Here is a 19,504-nt window from a genome sequence, read left to right on the forward strand (position 1 = left end):
AGAATCTCTTAATGCTTTGGCTCGTGACACAGCGAGAGTTATAACGTTACCCGGTTTAGCTCACAATACATCCAAAGTAGGCTAAGTTACTGTATGCAACACTTGAAATGCAACAATGCATCTGTAACTTATTCTCTTAGTGTAAATTAATGATTTTCTGTCTGAGCAAAATATTCATTGCGACGATATGACCTCCTGGTAATGCTAACTCAGTAATATACAGTGGGCAATAAAGCACTGTAAAGAAAATATCTTTACAACAGCAGGTGTGGTAAAAACACTACTGTTTTTTTCCAAAGTGGCCGCTAGAATCAACCCAAACTGAAAGTTACACATCGCCAGTTTACCTTTTGAAATAGAATAATATTGTATTGGTATTTTAATTGAGTCAGGTTTCTCAGGCCATTCTGCGACATTCATGACAACCAAGCTGGTGTCCTAAATCAGCACCCGTCAGCTCCATGATAAAAATCAAAGAAATAATAAATAAATGGAGACAGCCAACAGTACATAATAGCAAATCCCACGTTGAGCTAGGGCTGCTTGAATATGGAAATTATTTTGGTTAATATTAAAATCACTATTATTTAACATGATTACTCATTGACTTTTGGAAAGATGTTGCATTTATTGAACTTAAAAAAACAGTGAAAAAGTTAAACAAATCAACCGTGAAATCACCTAGAACTGTGAAATTTCTTCTAATACTTTTCCCATTTAAATTTTTTTTCTCCATTTAGAACACAAGACAAAATAAGAGTTTACTTGCGAAACGTAATGTTGTTTTTTCTTTTTTTTTATTTTTTATGTTCTTTTTTAGTTGTTTTTTTTTGTTATTAAAAATAAAAGCAAAAACAAAAAAACAAGAAAAAACACAAAAACCTAAATCAATTAAATAAAAAAAAAAACCAAAAAAAAAAAACAATTAAAAGAAAAAAAAAACACAGAACCAAGCCCCCAGAGCCGCCCGGGCCCAGGCGGGACCCCAAAAACAGGCCCGGAAAAAAAAAAGAGGAAAGCCAAGGAGGCCGGCAAAAAAAAAACAAAAAGTAAGATGGTCAACAAAAGCAAACAAAGGAATTGCAATTTCCTTCCCAACCTAAAGCCAAAAAAACAAAAACACAACCACTTCCAACCCCAAAAGCCAAAAAAATGCGGGCTTTTCATCGCAAAAAGGGGGGAGCAGCACAAAAGTCTGGTGAATAGTAATGATACAGTTTTAATAAAAAAGAATTTAAAACAGAGATATTTTATTGCTACTTTTCCCAATTTAAACACACCAATTTTTTGCCAAAAACCCCCTGCGTTCATTATAAACACGCTAGGTTAGGGGGCTTTAGGAGGGATGTGGAAAAAGTAGGGTGGGGGTGTAAAGGAGCATATTACAACAATAAGTGTTGTTGCCTAGTTAGTTATTAATGTGTGGTTGTAAGTTTAATTGTTTGGGGGTTTGGTGCTTAAAAATTGGTTTGGGTGTAAAGTGGGAGGTTAATTAGGAATATTTATTTCTAAATAAGAACAAAGCTAGATGTTGTCACACTCTTTCCCGCCAACAAGAGGGGGCAGTCAAAAGCGGTGGTTTGCAGTCTAAGTGTTGAGTTTGCACAAAAATAATGCAAAAAACAAAATAAAGTTGAAATCAGGGAGCAAGGGATAAAAGAAAGAGGGGGAATAAAAGGACCATGTATATAAAGGTGGGAAAATTTGGGGTGTAGAGGAAAAAAGAATATGGAAAAAAAATTAAAGCCCATAAGACGCCGCCTTAGTGTTGGTTTGTTAATTTATGGGAGCTAAGGCCCACTATAAATTGTAAATAACTTTAAAATGTAGATGGTGGTACCAAAGAGGAAAAAAGGAGAACCCAACCCCCCCCCCAAAGCGACACCCCACTACACCCAGTGCCACCCCACTGGGGGGGGGGGGGAAGGAGGCACGATATTTTAAACGAAGTACGGAAAAAAGAAGAATAAGCCTTCAACCGCTTATAAACCCCTGTGTTCGTAGGGCCCTTAGTGGGTATTGTGTTATGTGTTTGGGGGCCCTTAGAGTCTAATGCAAAAAAATATTCAAGTTATCTTGTGCGGTGATGGGGAAATATTTGTGGCTAGATATGTCTACACTGCTAGGTTGTCAAATTAACATAAAGGGGTTTTCAAACATTTAAATCCATTAAAAACTTTAATAAAATTGTTAAGTTGGGTGGGGGGGGAAAAAAAGTAACAAACAAAAGTTTCAAGGAGTTAGGCGGAAAGTGTAAAAAAAAGAAAAAAAAGAAGGTAAAGCAAAAATGCTGCATTTAAAAACCAAAAAAAGAAAAGGGGCAAAGGCCCATGGTGCTAGTGGATCCGAGGGAGCAAGAAGGAGTGGTTAAAAGGTGTGTTAAGGAGAGTTGGGGGAAGTAGAAAAAAAAACACCACCGTGCTTTTTCCTAAGGAGGCCCCCTTTTGTTGTTTATTGGGGTATTTGTTGTGGGGGGGACCAGGCAAGGAGAACAACCACAAAAAAAGCACCCCCCCTATGTATTGTTTTGTGTTTAGAGTGTGGTTTATTGTGAGAAAAAAAAAAAAAAAAAGAGGCAAACACCGCACGACGGCCCCTCGTGCTATTGGTGCGGCAAAGGAGACCCTCACAACAACATGTAAACCCCACCTAGTAAGCTTTAGCCCCCCATGTCCCCAAATCGAATAACTTTTGCCAAGATACAACCTGTGGAAAACTCCCTGCTGGACTGAGACAACGTCACCTCTTGGACTCCGCATTTTGCGCACATGGGCAACTTCACCATTTCCTTTTGTAGTTCGCGCAGACATGAGTACAGCTGCTCCTATAGTTGCACGTTACTTGTATAGCATTCTTTTGTGTTGCCCTGTGCGTTATTGAAAACGTAAGTGCACAATTTTATGTTGCATGTATCTTTGTGTAATTAACATGAAAGTATTTTTCTTTATTATAGTTCAGGATTGCATGCTTATGTCTACTGTAATGCTAGGAACTTACTGCAAATATATCATTCAGAAACAATAGTTAATACTTTGATTCATGGATGTATGTTAGTATGTGTTGTACATTAGTTAATTACAATCCTGCTGAGGATTAGTTCAGCTGCTGCACTCGCGATGTTGTTGCTGGTTTAATTGTTGAAGCGCATTGCACTGTGCCATTCGCGCCGCTGGTCTGTCACATGACTATTGCACCTGTATGTTGCTGTTAGGTTCATTTGTGGTCTTAGAGCACCATCTAGTGGTCAATAGATGTAACTGCGTAATAACCTGTATTGTTTACTACATTGGATCGTGTAAATTTGCTAATTAATAAAAAAAAAATGAAAACAGCGCCATCTAAAGGCCGATTGTCACCATATTTGGCACACAGCCTCATTAGCACATGTGGAACAACTGCTTTAAGTTTTGTGTCCATTGGAATAGCCGTAGGTAAGATACAACCGTTCCTGTTTCGACACCCACCTACAGGAAGTTGGTCCTCCGTAACTTGTGCATTGTGTTAGCTATCAATATTCTTTTGATATGTTTTTTTCATGAGGGTCCTCCGTGTCTATTTGCAAGTTTTCGTGCCGATCGGACTCACGTCCCAGGAGTAGTTAGACAAAGTAGGCTTCCCATATGTCAAGATTTTGCTGATTAATAAATAAAACTTAAAACAGCGCCATCTAATGGCTGATTGCCGCCAGGTTTGGCACAGATGCTAAACTGGCCATGAGGAACGACCTTGCCAAGTTTCAGGCCAATCGGAATAATTTTTGCCAAGATAACGCAACTTCCTGTTTAGACAGGAAGTTGCGTTATTTTTAACTATCAAAATTCTCTGGATAACTTTTCGTCATGACGGTCAACAGATACTTCCTGCAAAGATTCAAGAAGATTGAAAACACGGCCTAGGACAAGTTCGAAAGAATGTAAAACACATGAAAGATGCATAATTAAAAATGGCCGCCTTCTGGTTGGGCGGGGCTAATGAATGTAAATGAGAAATATGTCCACAGTGATAAGAGCAATATGTGTATTAAATCTGGTGAAGATTGGAGCAACTATGTCCAAGTTGAGGCCTTCCACGCATTAGGGGGCGCTATGGAGCCCGCTTACAGGTATGAGCCAAATCGCTGTACAGTCTCGCAAGGCTCCCAGGTGTATATATGGGCGCCAATTTTTGTGAGTTTTCGTGTATATTGAGGCCGTCAAAAATGTTCCCAAGGGCTAAAACCAATTAGGGGGCGCTATAGAGCAACCATACCACTCTCAAGCCTAAATGTGTATTCAGATGAAAGAGTTTAATATTCTGCACATAGCTGCAACATTTTAAGAGTTTTCGTGCATCCTAAAGTCCTCAAACAAGTGTTCGTATAATGAAGATTTTTGCACGAAAACCAAGATTTCGGAAATCTTTGAATTTTGTAATTTTTTCTAAAAATAGCTCCATGGAGTTCAAGATGAGACCTAAGTTCCCTCAAAAGTTGGTATATTAACTTCTTACTTTTTTCGGAATTAAGGCGCGGTTAGGGCTCTATGGACCCCGCCCCAACCCCCCAGGCCAAGCACTACAGAACTTTGCAATTTTCACCAGTTGTGACAGGTGTGCAGATTTTTGTGAGTTTTCGTGCATGCTAACGCCCTCAAAAATGCGACAAAGGACTCGGAAAAATAATAGGTTCCTTCGCACTTTCAGTGCAAGGCACCGTTGGGGCCTTGCACTTTCGTGCTCGGGCCCTAATAAGAAACCTTAGAAAAGCAATAGGGTTCCACAGCCCTGCTGTGTGAACGGTTCTTCCAGACTCCTAAATATTGCTTCTGTGGTCGGTTAGCTCAGTTGGTAGAGCAGGCACACATATATAGAGGTTTATTCACTCAATGGTGTTTTAAGCCCCCAGCGTCGACTTCAATGCGCCTAACCTTAACCATTGCCTAATTCTGGTGGCTTCCAGGCAGCGCTGCCTGGGTGACGACGTTGGGGGCTTAAAATACCAAACACCGGTTTATTCTTCGACGCAGAAGCCAACCTGTGACGGTTTTCTTCATGTCTTCCACCTCTCTCTCCCCTTTCATATTTGAGCTGTGCTATCCATTAAAGGCGGAAATGCCCCAAAAAAATTATCTTTAAAAAAGAAATATTTCTTCACAAAGTCATTCTTACAATTAATATTCACACAAACACAAAAAGTTTGATCGGTCTGCAGTGAAAACAAACAAAACAAGATAGTATTGTATATTCAAAATGAAGATATATTTGCAAAAAGAAAACTCACTGTGTCTGTAATTATTTGGCATGTTATGGAATTTAATCTCATAAATACAGTAATACGGTAAACAGGACAAATAGTTTTATTTATTTATACATTTATTTATTTATAGTTTAATATTTATTATATACAATATTTAAATGTTTCATACAATTTATTTTTATGGCTTTAGATCATTTTATTTTTTGTAAAGCATGTTGTAACCACTACATGCTCTTTGCGCAGAACTATATACAATTAGATTACAGAGGAGCACTCAGATACCACGCTGTGCCAGTCCCACTTCAAGGGGGGTCAGCTCCAGTGTTCCGTGGCAAAAACACTTTCCTGATGTAGCGCTTGGTGCATTTTTTTGCATCAACTTTAACATCGGGCCATTTCTTTTCAATTTCGGCCACAGTCCGACCTTCTGATGTTTTTGCCACTCTACAGCTTTTTTGGCATTAATAATAGGCAGTGGTGGCCTAATGGTTAGAGATGCGAGCTTGTGACCGGGAGCTCGTCGGTTCAATCCCCAGACCGACAGGATAAAATCTGGGTGGGGAAAGTGAAAGAACAGTGCTTGTCCCTCCCTCGTTACCACCACTGAGGTGCCCTTGAGCAAGGCCCCTAACCCCAACAGCTCCAATGGAGCTGCTCCATGGCCAGGAGAACAAACTGTGGTTGTCCTTGGCAGCTTCCAGGTATGAATGTGTAACTGTGAATGTGATTGGGAGTTCCTGCAAAAGAGAGGCTGCCTCTCAGTGAACCTTCCCTGAATATTCCCTGAATAAATAAAGGTTAAAAAAAATAAAAATGTATGTCCTCCAAACACATTTTCCTCTTTTCCACCTCTCCAACAACAACTTCAACTTCACATGAATGCAATTCCTTCTTTTAGCTTTCCTCTCTGCTCATGATGTCGGTATGAATGAATATTAATCTTGGGCATTTTACTGATTAATTATAGGCAAATATGCGCGTGACATGAAGCCGACAAAACTGCCTCACTAAATGATCACATTTAGAGTTGATTGTAATTTATAAAGGGAAACCGGCGTAGAATGTGCGTGCATGCATGTTTTTATAAATCAGACTATTTCTGTGCGTACGCACGTCCTATGTTTCGTCCGTACACCACTTTTGATGCAAATCCGCCGCACAATTTTATAAATGAGGCCCCAGGTCTCTATCCAAAGATCTCAGAAACCTCGCCAGAATGATTGTGGGTCTATCTCCTGCCCCAGGCTGCTTGCAGGTGGTTCTATGTGCACGTTCGATCTCACGTTCTCCCTCAATCTCCAACAATTCCCAAATCAGCTTCCTCAAAAACTTCACTACATCTCTTTCTTCTTTGCCCTCGGGAATACCCACAAAAGGAACGTTATTGTGTCGGAATCGATTTTCAAAATCCACACGATTCCGGTGAGTTTTGACTCCATCGAAACAATGGAGCAGCAAATTTCTTTTAGACCCTCCAGATCTGCCGAAATCTTAGTCTGCTACAGCTTTTTTTAAACCATTGCAGGGAATGATCTTAGTCGACAACCGGGTTTTAGGATGCAGAGAGATGCTAGATCATGCTTAAAGATTGTCAAAGTGAATTAAAACCTTCTTCAAAATAATTGAAAGTAAGGCTGTCAATCGATTAATGTATTTTATCTAATTTAATTGTCCATAGTTAACTCATGATTAATCACAGTTTTTCTTTTTTAAATCTGTTCTAAATGTACTTGGAAATAAATATTTTTTTTAAAGCTATAGTGCGTTGTTTCTGCAGCCCCCCTTAGGAATTCTAAGTAATGACAACAAAACTGTCGGCGCGTCCACATGATACAAGATACAATACAAGATATAATGGATATATGTCTATAATTGTTTGGATCAAGTACATCTCCAGATTGTAGAGTGATGCGTGCACAACTCACACTGCCAAAATAACAATGACTTATGATGTAGTGCCTTTTTATCCTCTCCCCATCTCGCTCTTCCTCCATCCGTACTCTTTCTTTTGTAAAGTAATGTGGCATTAATGAGTTGCATAGTTTACCTCTATGAAGGCATCATTGATTTATTGCCAAGTAACAGATAGCAGCTTTACCCACACTGCAAAATGCACCCACACTCAATTCTTAATTGCAACACCACACACAAAAGTTGCCTTTCTTGACATTTACCTCCAAAGTTGCTGTCTGTGTGTGTGTGTGTGTCTGTGTCTGTGTCTGTGTGTGTGTGTGTGTGTGTGTGTGTGTGTGTGTGTGTGTGTGTGTGTGTCTGTGTCTGTGTCTGTGTTTCTGCAGATTGCAAGGAAGCGACACAAGGTGATCAGTACATTTAAGAGTCCACTGGGGCAGACGAGACCACCACCCCCGCTCAAACACATTGCACTGATGCCGCTGTCCCAGATTCGAAGAGTACTGGACCTGCAGGACACAGAGGGTAACACAACAACAACATGTACACACTGTAAACTAATGAAGTTACACCTACATCACTTTATCTGCATGTCATTTGAGGGTGTTTTATATTTAAACAGTTTTTGGCAAGTATACTGGACAGACAGATCAATGCACACAAGTATGCAGAGATACAAAGACATATAAACAAATAATACCAGGCTTGGATTGGCTAATCGGGAGCCCCGGGAGAATTCCCGGTGGGCCGGCCTGTTTTTTTGTTTGCGAGGGCCGGCGGTGTTCAGTCAACTTCTTCAACTTTTTTTGTGTCCCCGAAAGGCGATTAGGTGTGTAGCAAATATAAACACATACAAGACACATAAATGCATACAAGTTCTACACACAGTCCAACTGGAACACAACCATAACAGTACGAGGACAAATAAATACCAGTATTAGGTGCATGGATAGCAGCATCAAAGTAACGTATATTGGGTAGGAAAAGTTGACACAATATAATCGACCATCGTCAACAACAACATCAGCATCCATTAAATTTCATCACATCACCAACCCTTTTTATCAATGTTTCTGACATCCTCAACACATAGTCAACAGACTTGAAAATATAACAGTGTAACAGATGATCTAAACTGAGTAACTTTTTCATTAAAACCAGCTCGCCGTTTGAAAATAAAACGCCAAATGAAGACGATGAGACGGGTAAACTAAGCTCGTCACGAGCAGCGCAGGATGCTAGCGGTCGTGCAAAACATAAAATGTTGCCTGCAAACTACCTTTCATGTTTATGAATCAAACTTTTTCTTGTAGCTCCTCAGCAGCAGCCACTAGTCCAGTTTGCTGTAAACAATGACAATGACAAGTTAGTACCAATCAGCCCATAACTCCAGAGCGGGCAGGCTCATTGAGTGTAAGATATAAGTAAGTATAAGAATTTGGGGGTCGACCGATAGTGGATTTCACCGATACCGATAGCTAGGTTGGGCCGTATTTGCCGATAAACGATTAATCGACCGATAGTATTTAGAATTGATACTGGATAAAACAGTTGACAAAATACAATTTTTTTCAAAAAAAAGTCCAGACGCTTTTGACAATAATCAAAATAATGTCATATTTATTGATTTACACCCACAGCAATGCTACACAAGCATGTGTGTTGTCTAAAACAGTTCTCCTACATATTTGGAGTCATCCAGTGCAAAAATAAATATAATGAGCATTATAATTCATATAAAGGACAAACTATTTACATTTCTTCAAAAAAGGCCCAAATGTGTGCCAAATCTCAAAACAGTTCTCTGTAGAACGGTTTAGAACTAGCCTGATGTGGTCCTACTCAGATTCTAGTCAGAATGTGAGTCTGAAACCGCTCCATTGGGCTGTGATTATGGGGCGTGTTCCAACTGAACCAGGAAAAAAAAATGCCTCTGCATTCATTGGATAGACAACCAATCAGAGCAACTGAACTCAACGCAACTGTCAACAGAACTCAACACTGTCTATCGTCTCCATAGCAACCACTCTTTGCACAATGCATTCGTTCTAACTTCCAACTTTTGGACTTTTTTGAAGCTGGATGTATCATTTGTTGCGTGTAAATATAAATGTGGATAACGTTAGTGATAGTGACATGCTTGCTACAGTCGCATTTCTAGAGATGAATCGGCGAAAACACGTTTTATTTCAATGAGTGACGGCTTTGTTCTAACGCCGCTGGGCGCTCCCTCTCTTCACTCACTCTCTATCTCGCTCCACCATATAACGCTAACGTGCTTTCGGGCAGTTGTTGATGCTCCTCCGCTGAGGATTTTAAAATGAATGCGCTGTCGATTCTACACATCTTAATTCTCCAGCAGCAGCCACTAGACGGATCGTGGACAATTTGGGTCGGACTTGCGTTTATTTTTGTCAGTGTTTAACCGCTTGAGGTAAGTTAGCCTACTGCTAATGTTTAGCGTCATCTCAGCCTCAAAAGCAAACAAACATACTGTTGTGCTGTTCTTTCTCTACTAATGCAGCATCTATTCAACAAATTAATAACTTTATAATGATATGACAAAATGTACTGTATACATACCTTTTTGCTGTCGATGCTTTAAACGCGCATCTGATGTCAGCCTTCTCCGCACAGCATGTGCTCTCCGTGCAGCGCGCAACACGTGTCGAAAATAAACAACACGAGGCATCAGTGATAGTTTTTATTTCTCCTCTAGAGGCCGCTATTGTAATGCATGATGCCAGCAGACCCCTCTCAGCTCTCGCGTACTGTGTAATGAATGACAGCTCGCGCTTCTCAGCCGCTCCAGCAACGGGCGCAACCAGGAAAAAATCGGTATGGATTTTTGCCGATAACGATAGTTCCACCAATCAACTATCGGTGCCGATTAATCGGCAAAACCGATGAATCGGTCGACCTCTAATAAGAATTAATATTAATGAAGAGTATGGTGTAGACCTGCTCTATATGAAAAATACCCTGAGATAATGAATTATTCCAGATGATTCGGTAAAACATTAAACTGACTTGATCAGAAAGCTTTGTAGAAAGGGTAGATTTGTGCTAAGAGTTATGACAATTTATAAAATGTGATTTAGTGCCAGAAGCAGAGCCAATAGTGTGCAAGAGATAGCTGCTGTCAGTGTGGAAGACACATCGAAGCTATTGTACCATGGTGTTTGAACGAGCAAACATGATCAGATTAGTTGGAATATAGTCTGGCATTGCCAGACCTTCCTCCACAGCGCTGGGAAGGGGGTCTGGCGAGTCCACACAGCATTCCGGGATGGGAGAAAAACGTTTTCTGGTTTATTGGCATTTCTTTAAACTGATCACTATCGTCTTGGGCGGCGCCGGACGGAGCAACGGCGCCTCTGCAAAATGGCCTCGTGAAAGAACTTGTTTTGGTGAACATGTGTATGTTCAAAGGTTGTTTTAGTCGTGCAACAGAAAACTCAGATTGGACAGACAGTCTAACAAGCTGTCTCGATTTACCCTGTAGAGATCTGAGGAGCAGTCAACCATAGTCCTCATCAATCGACCAGATTTTAAAATGCCAACACAAAGAAAGCGGATATCCGGCCAAAATGAAAGACATCTGGTGGAATTTATGGAGGCACATGTGGTCTATTTCACAAAAGCAGAATTTATGAATCCAGGATAACTGATAAAGCCAGGCTTGACCTAATTTAGTCTGTGCATCCTGGCTTTGTGCGTTTCACAAAGGCCAAGCCAGGCTGAGGAGGTGCGACTAGGTCAAGGCAGGATGAAGTAATTCGGATAGATGCACGTTCATGGCTTTCCTTAGCAGACCGCAAGCTTGATCACAGATTTACTGATGCTAAAATAGAGAATAGGCTTACGCATTGTGCATACTTTACACAGATTGAACAGCAGTCACTTATGGAAGTATGATGAAGTAGGGCTAGGTGATATGGACCAAAAATCATATCTCTGTATGTTTCGGCTGAATGGCAATACACAATATATATCTCTGAATTTTTTAGTAACTAAGTGGGCTTAAGCCACGTGAGATATCACAAGCACTTTTATTAAAACGGAGTGTGATCTAAATATAATACAAAGATAGGGTTTCCTTTCCTGTTTGTAAATATGCAGCTGCAACACATGTAAATGAAAAAATATTCAAAATAAATAGCCTATATTAAATAAAAAGCTGGCTGATCTCAGATAGAGAGAGCGAGAGAATGATAAAAAAAAAAAACTTTCTTACGATTGTTACTGTACAGTTCTCTGGTTTATCAGTAAAGTGAGCTACACTGCAGACTGGATTCTCTACTCACAGAGTGATGGCTGGCTCATTATGAACTACTCCAGTGCGGGTTGAATGCGCTTCGGCGGGTCAGCAGCGTTACAAATGTCTCGTATGTTAAATGTCTGTATCGTCACTGTGCTGCATTTTCATGAAATATGATTATGTGGCCATGGGTCACATCTCTCACCTGGGTCCAGCAGGCACCATCTCACACGCTATTACTCATAGCTAACTGAAGTTGGTTGCATCCAGTTTGTTATGCTGTTCTTCCGTGTTTATCGCTGCGGCAGCCACCACAACGTTTAACATTACCAGCGGAAACACAGGTTTTCCGCTCATGCTTAACATAATATAGGTACAGCTGTGTTAATAAAAATTAAAACTGAATGTCAGCTGTGTGGACCGGTGCTGCCGCAGTAGATCCTGTGAGTGTGCGGGGCTGCGCGGACAGTGAGAGGAGAAAAGCGAAGACATGCACGGCTTTACAGAATAAATTGGTCATGTAACGCAACATTAAACCGTATCGATATGAACGGTGTTGTCTAAAAAAAAAAAGAAAAATATGGATATAAAGCAAAATATCGATATATCGCACAGCCCTATGATGAAGTGAAACACATTATTTGTAAAATAAAAATGAATCCCGCCCGTTGTAACGAATCAGCCAGATCGTGGATTCACTGAATGCGTAATAGCCTAAAAATATACATTTACTGACCAATGCTCTGAAATGAAACCGTCATCATACCATTCAAGGAGTTAGGCTACTATAATTTGCACAATTAAACAGTTTGCCTTAAACGTGAGCAGAAGATAATGTTCCTCGTATATATGGACATAGAAAAGAAAGACACTGAAGAAATTTGACTCTGAAATCTAGAAACTATAAAGATAATTAAGTGGTAAATTCAATGCACACTGTAAACATGACTAACGGAGTATTCAGTTATTTCCCCCTCGCAAATTATAAGGTCAAAAACCATTGAGGTGCCCTCTTTATGTTGTTTCGTTAATGTACAGTATAGCCTAAACTATATAGTTAATGGTCCAGTGAACTAAGACTATAATTAGGGAGGATTGTACAATTTGGATAGGTTTTTATAATTGTACAAGCCTCTTAAATTATAGTCCCAGCTTACTTGACAGAAGACAAATTGTGTGATAAGAATTCCAAATACAATGCACATGGTAGAGTAATATACATGATCCTTTATTGTTAAAGAATACAAAAAGAAATAAATCAACTAAAATAATTAAAGGTGTATTGGTCTCTGACCAGTCTGCCCTTGTTAGAACCACTAGAGAAATACACATGTATACAGGACTTTATTGCCCTTCATCTCTGACTTCATTTAAAACACATTTGCGATTTATCAACGTTTTCTAATAATCTCAACAACTACAATAATCTTTTCATCAAACTTCTAATAACAATATAAACACCAATTTTCATACAGCAATATAACCGTAACAATTACTGTCACATGAATAATTATAAAAACGACTGGTCACAATGTTAAAATAATAACCGTGCTTAACTGAACAGCAATAGGTGTGTTTTTAATACAGGCTAATAATAAGGTAAAAACCACTGCTGAGTGAACAGAAAAGGCACCAGGATTAATGAATCCTGGCTGTTAGCCTGGTCCGGACCAGGCTAGCTGCAGAATAAATCTTCATGGTTACTTAGGTGCCTCTGCTTTTGTGAAACTGAGTCAAGGCTGAATTAAGCCAGGCTAACTGGGAAATCCCGGTAATCCGTTATCTAGGTTTTGTGAAATGGCCCTCTGAATAATCCCGGAAGTGGAACGTCGTGGATATAGACTATAGTTGCAGTATAACCACTTTCTATGCCCAGATGTTACTAGTGACCCATTATGCCTTTTATCCTCGAAACTAACATAGTAAATATACAAAGCCCACAATTGTAAGCGAATAGGATAAAAGTAACATGAAATATTATTATATTGCAAAAACTGAAAAAAACAAAACAAATCAAATGGTAAAACTAGTCAGCGCTGATTAAATGTAAACCAACTTTCTGTTACTCAATTGACCATTCCTTGCCTAAAATGTTTTTAAAACTTGTTTTAGGTTACTGTTTAACTGTAATACGAAGTTGTTCATTACCAGCCGGCCGTCCTCTGGCCATGTAGCACCAATCTAAAAAAAAAACTCTACTGCAGAGACACCCCAGTTTTATGAGAAGACCCTCTTTCCGGCGGTAACATACTTCTTTAATAGAGCCCTGGCTACAGTACCTCAGCTCTTCTGTATTCAAGTTTGCCATTACATCCTTAACTCAATAGGCATGTGATGGTGGAGTCTTGTCCTTCCACTTAAAAAGAATAAATGGCAGGCCACGAGCGATGGACTCCAATGACAACAGTTAGGTTTGGTAATATATTTTGGCCGTACATCCGTGATAAAGTTTTAAATATATACCAAAATTGGGCAATTGACTGACAGGAAAAAAAACATAGGATAGAGGGGGACCATGACTCCTTTGTCAAGTGGGATCGACATCAGGGTACTACCTGGCGAGTCTGCTCCAGCAGATGTAGGCGATGGAACACAATGAATGTTTGAATTGTCTTACACAAATTGAGGATTTCTGTATTCTCTCAGTTGCAGACTGCCATGTCTCACCTCACTAGTCCCATCTCCAATTATTTTACCCAGGCACATTTCATATGGTTAAAAGGGCTATAGATGTTCTGAATAATATTATATAACATTGAGATAGAGTAATTTCACCCTAGGGTCCTTTGCACCACGACCTCGAGCCAAACAACCCCCCAGAAGCTTTTTTCACCTGGGTCACATTGGGCGAGTTAACGTTATCAGCTGAATAGCTTAGTGCAGGCGCTAATGGATCCAAGAGTGTATCTTGTACATTACCCCACTAATAATGCCCGAAATGATACCAAACTTCTACACTAGTACAAATAGGTTATGTACTCATAAAACGATGGATCGGAAAGTTTGTAAGTACACCAGGCTTTTGCTCTCTGCTGCTGCTGCTGCTGCCGGCAGTAGCTAAGACGATAATTTGTAATAATTTGTAATAATTTGTAATTTGTAGACAACGCTTGGGTACGTCTACAAATTACAACACCGAAAAGAGATACAACCAAAATATTTATTAATTTAATGATTAAATAAGGTAGTGTCTCCAAACTTACCTCAATTATAACTTGTCTCCTGCTAGTTGTACTACAGCACTTTTAAAAAATAAGTTAAATTAATAAATATTTTTGTTGTATGTCTTTTCGGTGTTGTAATTTGTAGACGTCCCTAAGCATTACTGCCGGTAGCAGCAGCAGAGAGCAGAAGCCAGCAGGCAAGTGTTATTTAAAATAAACTCCTGGTGTACTTACAAACTTTCCGATCCATCGTTACCGATTTGAAACGAATAAACTTTTTCCCCACAATCCGCGGCAGCGGACCCAGCTGCAGCAGGTCAGCGGGCCGCTAACGTTAGACCCAGCCCGCTGTTCAGCTCATTCTCTGTAAGGGATGCAGCATGAAAACACGGCAAGCCAGCCGGTGTTAGTTAGCGAACGTTAGCTTGCTAACTCCGCCTTAACGTTACCCCCTCGCCACATCGTTCACAGAAAACGAGCCAAATACCGATGTCACTCATGGCGATAGCAGTGTGAGTTAATCTGACTCATTTAGCAGCTGGCTCTCTGCCTCTTAGCGTTACTACTCCACTGCTTGTTTGTCCGTCAGTTATTGTAAATCAGCAGCTCAGCAACTCGCCGGATTAATTGTCAGCTAATAATCATAGACTGTATATTAAAGGTCCAATATGTAATATTTGTACTGTAATAAATCCAAAAATGACACCAATGCCTCATCAGATATTAAGGAAACATGTTAAGCTGAAATACTATATTTTCTGACAACAATGCTAATGTCAGTATTTTTTCTTTTTGAAATTTACATTCCGTGACGGAATTTCTGTTTATGTTTTGATCTGTGTGTTATCAACGGCCCAGTTTGACAGCCAGGCCGGGTTGCCAGATATACCTGTAAAAACGTAAACCCAGCATGCTACAGCTGTAACGGTAGTACAGCCATGAAAGCAGCACACAAACGAACAGGATAAATGGAGATAGATTCTACCCGACCTAAAAAAACAGTTGCGTGACCAGAGACGTAACAACCCCCTGGTAAATATTGGAGATGTATTTGAAAGATGGAGACGGCTTAGATCCCAAAAGGACGCAGAATTGGCTTATTTCCTCCTGAACAGGTAAGCATAGCTTCAGGCTAATTTATCACAGCCACTAGGGACGGGCATTTTATGTCATTTCAACATTTGTGTACTCACATTGAATTATTTAGCGTTCCCGAGTTGGTTACTCGCAAAAACAATTGAGACTAAAGAGTAAAGTGATCCCGACTGGTCCTGGCTAACCCTAACCCTGCTAACGTTATCGGGAGGACCAGGCAAGCGGGCCATGGCTGTTTACAACGTGTAGCTAGTTCCAACCCGGTCTCACGGCAGTTCGTGTAAATATCAACGTTATTCTTAATCTATTGATACGTATTCACGGAGATTTTTTCTCGTTTTTTACGTGTAAATGTCACGTTATTTTCTTGGGGAAAGGACGCCGAATGTCACGTTATTTTCTCGGAAAAAGGAAAAGGCGGCGGAAGGGAAAAAGCTCCATAAGCCGGGAGGCGCCCGCGAGGCGGCCCGCAAGGCGGCCCGCTAGGGACGCGCTGGATGAGGTGGCCGGGAGGCGGCCGATTCGTGTTGTCCGCCACGTAAAAACCGACAAAAACTTCTCCGTGAACACATATCAATAGATTAAAATAACGTCACATTTACACGAACTGCCATGAGACCGGGCTGTTCAGTCGGCGTGGTGGTATTTTTAGCGGTTCCTATTGTAATTCTAAGCCGAGGAAGTGTGCCTGACTGGCGTGTGGAGAGGACGGTGAGGCTGTTGTGTTTTTAGCGGTTCATACTGTAATTTTAAGCCGAAAAAGTGTGTCTGTCAGTTGCTTACAGAGCTCGCGGGAGCACGCGGGCTTTTATGACTGTCAATATAGCCAGCATCTAACGTTAGCGCTACTCCCGTGCTGTGGAGTAATGTCTGGCTATGTGAGACTAGCATCTAACGTTAGCTACTCTGCTGTGCTGTGAAGTAATGTCTGGCTATGTGAGACTAGCATCTAACGTTAGCTACTCTGCTGTGCTGTGGAGTAATGTCTGGCTATGTGAGACTAGCATCTAACGTTAGCTACTCCGCTATGCTGTGGAGTAATGTCTGGCTATGTGAGACTAGCATCTAACGTTAGCTACTCTGCTGTGCTGTGGAGTAATGTCTGGCTATGTGAGAAAAGCGTCTAGCAACATTGTTGTGAATGCTGCGGTCTCAGCCTGGCAACCTCCGTGAACTTCGAGTCTGGGCAGGAGGGGGCGGGGGAAACGACTCTCCAGTATTTTGAATTGGTAGTGCAGTAACTATTTTAACCGCTAGCTGCCAGTATTACATACAATATTACATATTGCACCTTTAACAGTCTATGCCAATAATCAACTGTAAAGTTGCTACATCTTTTGAAGGATCCCATGGTAAATTGGCCTCTGCCGGGTAGAAAGTGAAATTGTATTAAAAAAAAAACATACTGAGTATCTCAGAATATAAACTAAGAATCTCAAATTAATGAGAGAATTTAAAATATTGACTTACAATCTCAATATATTGACTTAGTAACTCAGAATATTGACTAAGATTCTCAAAGCAATGAGAACATTTAAAATATTGACTTACAATCTCAATATATTGACTCAATATCTCAAAGTATCTCAATATATTGACTTAGTAACATAGAATATTGACTAGGACTCTGAAAGTAATGAGAAACTTTAAAATATTCACTTAGAATCTCAATAACTGAGTATCTCAATATATTGACAAAGTAACTCAGAATATTGACTAGGAATCTGAAAGTAATGACACTTTAAAATATTGACTTAAAATCTCAATATATTAACTTCTGCTCACCGGCGTGCAAAGTATAACTTTGTATTATGGAGTCTGGAGATCCTTTTTTCTTGTTGAATGGGAAATCTATTCTTGGGACACGTTTGTTTCTACTGTTTCAACTGAATTTTATTAATGTTGATAGTTTGGATGCTTTCAACGGTTTGTTCGAATTCTGCATTAGCAAAACACAATTTTTTTTTATAAAATGATAAATCTTTACCCGGACAAGTGACTTTTCTGCATGGATAAGTGAAATGTATATGTACTTGTCCAAAGGAAAACAGTATGACACAGTAACAAGATTTAGTAAAGGAGGTTTAAAAGCAAGTTCAACATAATTTTGTGTTTCATGTATTGTGAAATAATTACAAATGCTGAGATTGATGTTTATGGAGTTTGGATGAAGCACTGAATTTGATTTAGCTTGCATCTTTTGCAGCTCATCATTTTCTTCATCTTAATCTCTTCACTTGTCTTATTTCCGTCATCACTTTTTTTGTCACTATTCATTATTTTTGCTCTATCACTTCAGAGTGTGTGAATGCATTCGCCTTGGTGGTTCGCCCTCCAACTGAACAGGAGAACTTGTTGTTCAGCTTCCAACTGGCTGGAGAGGAAATGGTTAAAAGCGTCTTGTTGCGAACACTTTGCCGCCATGTCGCCAACACCATCTGCAGGGCTGATGCGGTGAGAAGCCACACACACACACACACACACACACACACACACACACACACACACACACAACACACACACTAATAAAGGCTAGTGTCCTCGTGTCCTCTGACAAAATTAACACTGACACTGCAAGCCAAGGCAGTAATTCCTTTTGACAACTTTAAATAGTAGCTAAGTTAGCAATTGCCACCCTAGGCAGACGGGGAGACCAGCCCGTGCTAACTGATGTAAAACGTGTCACTAACTTCGCTGCATTTGAATTTAAGTCTCACCAGGCACTCAGATTGTATTACTTGGCAAAGCAGGCCATACAAACGCTTTCACCAGTGGGTCATATGCTCAATCACCATTATTTTAACTCACTCTTTGATAGATAGGAACTTAACAGACAATTAACTAGATCGAAATCTTACAGACTACCACTACAATTCACAATTTACAAGTAGAATTTGTAAAAATAAAACATTCAAATTAAACAGGAATCAAAAATCTTTCTAAATGTTAAGTGCAAATATGATTTTAAATTCGAATATATAAGCCAAGAAATATAGAATTTAAATCACAATTAACACGTAACTTGGTAAAAACATAACATTCAAACTAAATGGGAATCACATAATTTTGTGTGAACTTAGTGTGACGCCGCTCCTTGTGGCCCTGAATTTGCGCGGCACTCAGACACTGCAAATCATCACCAATGAAAAGGGAACTCTTGAGTTCAATGATATCTCACACAAGACTCTACAATCATACAGTTCTTTAGCTGTGAAAGGGGGCGTGGCTAAAGCATAGAGGGCGGGTCAAACAATCATCAATCAAAAAGGAACTCTCTGAGTTCAATAGCCGTTTTCCGACCAAGTAGTTACAGGAACGTAGTTATAGGAAAAGTCCACTTCTAAGCAGTTCTACTAATTACTCTCCCCCAAAACCGTTTTTAGGGCCTGAGCGCCGACAGCGGCTTTTTTTTTTTTTTAAACTGAAGGAATTATTATTCTTTTTCCTTTGTCCGGCAAACAAATTGCCTCTTTGAGGGGCTTAAAGGGATACGCCACCGTTTGTTGAAATAGGGCTTATCACGGTCTTCCCTAGCTGTAGATAGGTGGGCCAACGCATTTTTTGTGCATGCATTGTTTTTGTCCGGTGCAACACTGGCAGTGCCACCGCTAGTTAGCGTAGCGTAGTGAATGGAATCCTATGTTGCCGGTTAGCATGTTGTGAGTAAAAGTGAGCCAAAAAAAGACAAAAAAACAACCTAAGTACTTGCACTGAGACAAAAAATGCATTGGCCCACCTATGGCCCACCAGGGCCCTGATAAGCCCTATTTTCACAAACGGTGGCATATTCCTTTAACATACTCAAAAACTGTATTTAAATTTACGTATTTTAAAGGTGCT

The 19,504-nt window shown here is 40.1% G+C and overlaps 1 protein-coding gene across 5 annotated transcripts in view; it reads left to right on the forward strand.

The window, feature by feature from the left end:
- Positions 1-19,504, forward strand: part of ect2 (epithelial cell transforming 2) — a 190,415-nt gene that overhangs the window by 106,422 nt on the left and 64,489 nt on the right. For all 5 annotated transcript variants that reach the window (XM_039811660.1, XM_039811664.1, XM_039811662.1 and 2 more), the window contains 2 exons: positions 7,531-7,669; positions 17,964-18,118. In XM_039811660.1, coding sequence (XP_039667594.1) covers positions 7,531-7,669; positions 17,964-18,118 — 294 coding nt within the window. The remainder of the gene's footprint in view (positions 1-7,530; positions 7,670-17,963; positions 18,119-19,504) is intronic.

The sequence above is a fragment of the Perca fluviatilis genome, chromosome 9 (genome assembly GCF_010015445.1).
Source record: "Perca fluviatilis chromosome 9, GENO_Pfluv_1.0, whole genome shotgun sequence".
Lineage (NCBI taxonomy): Eukaryota > Metazoa > Chordata > Actinopteri > Perciformes > Percidae > Perca > Perca fluviatilis.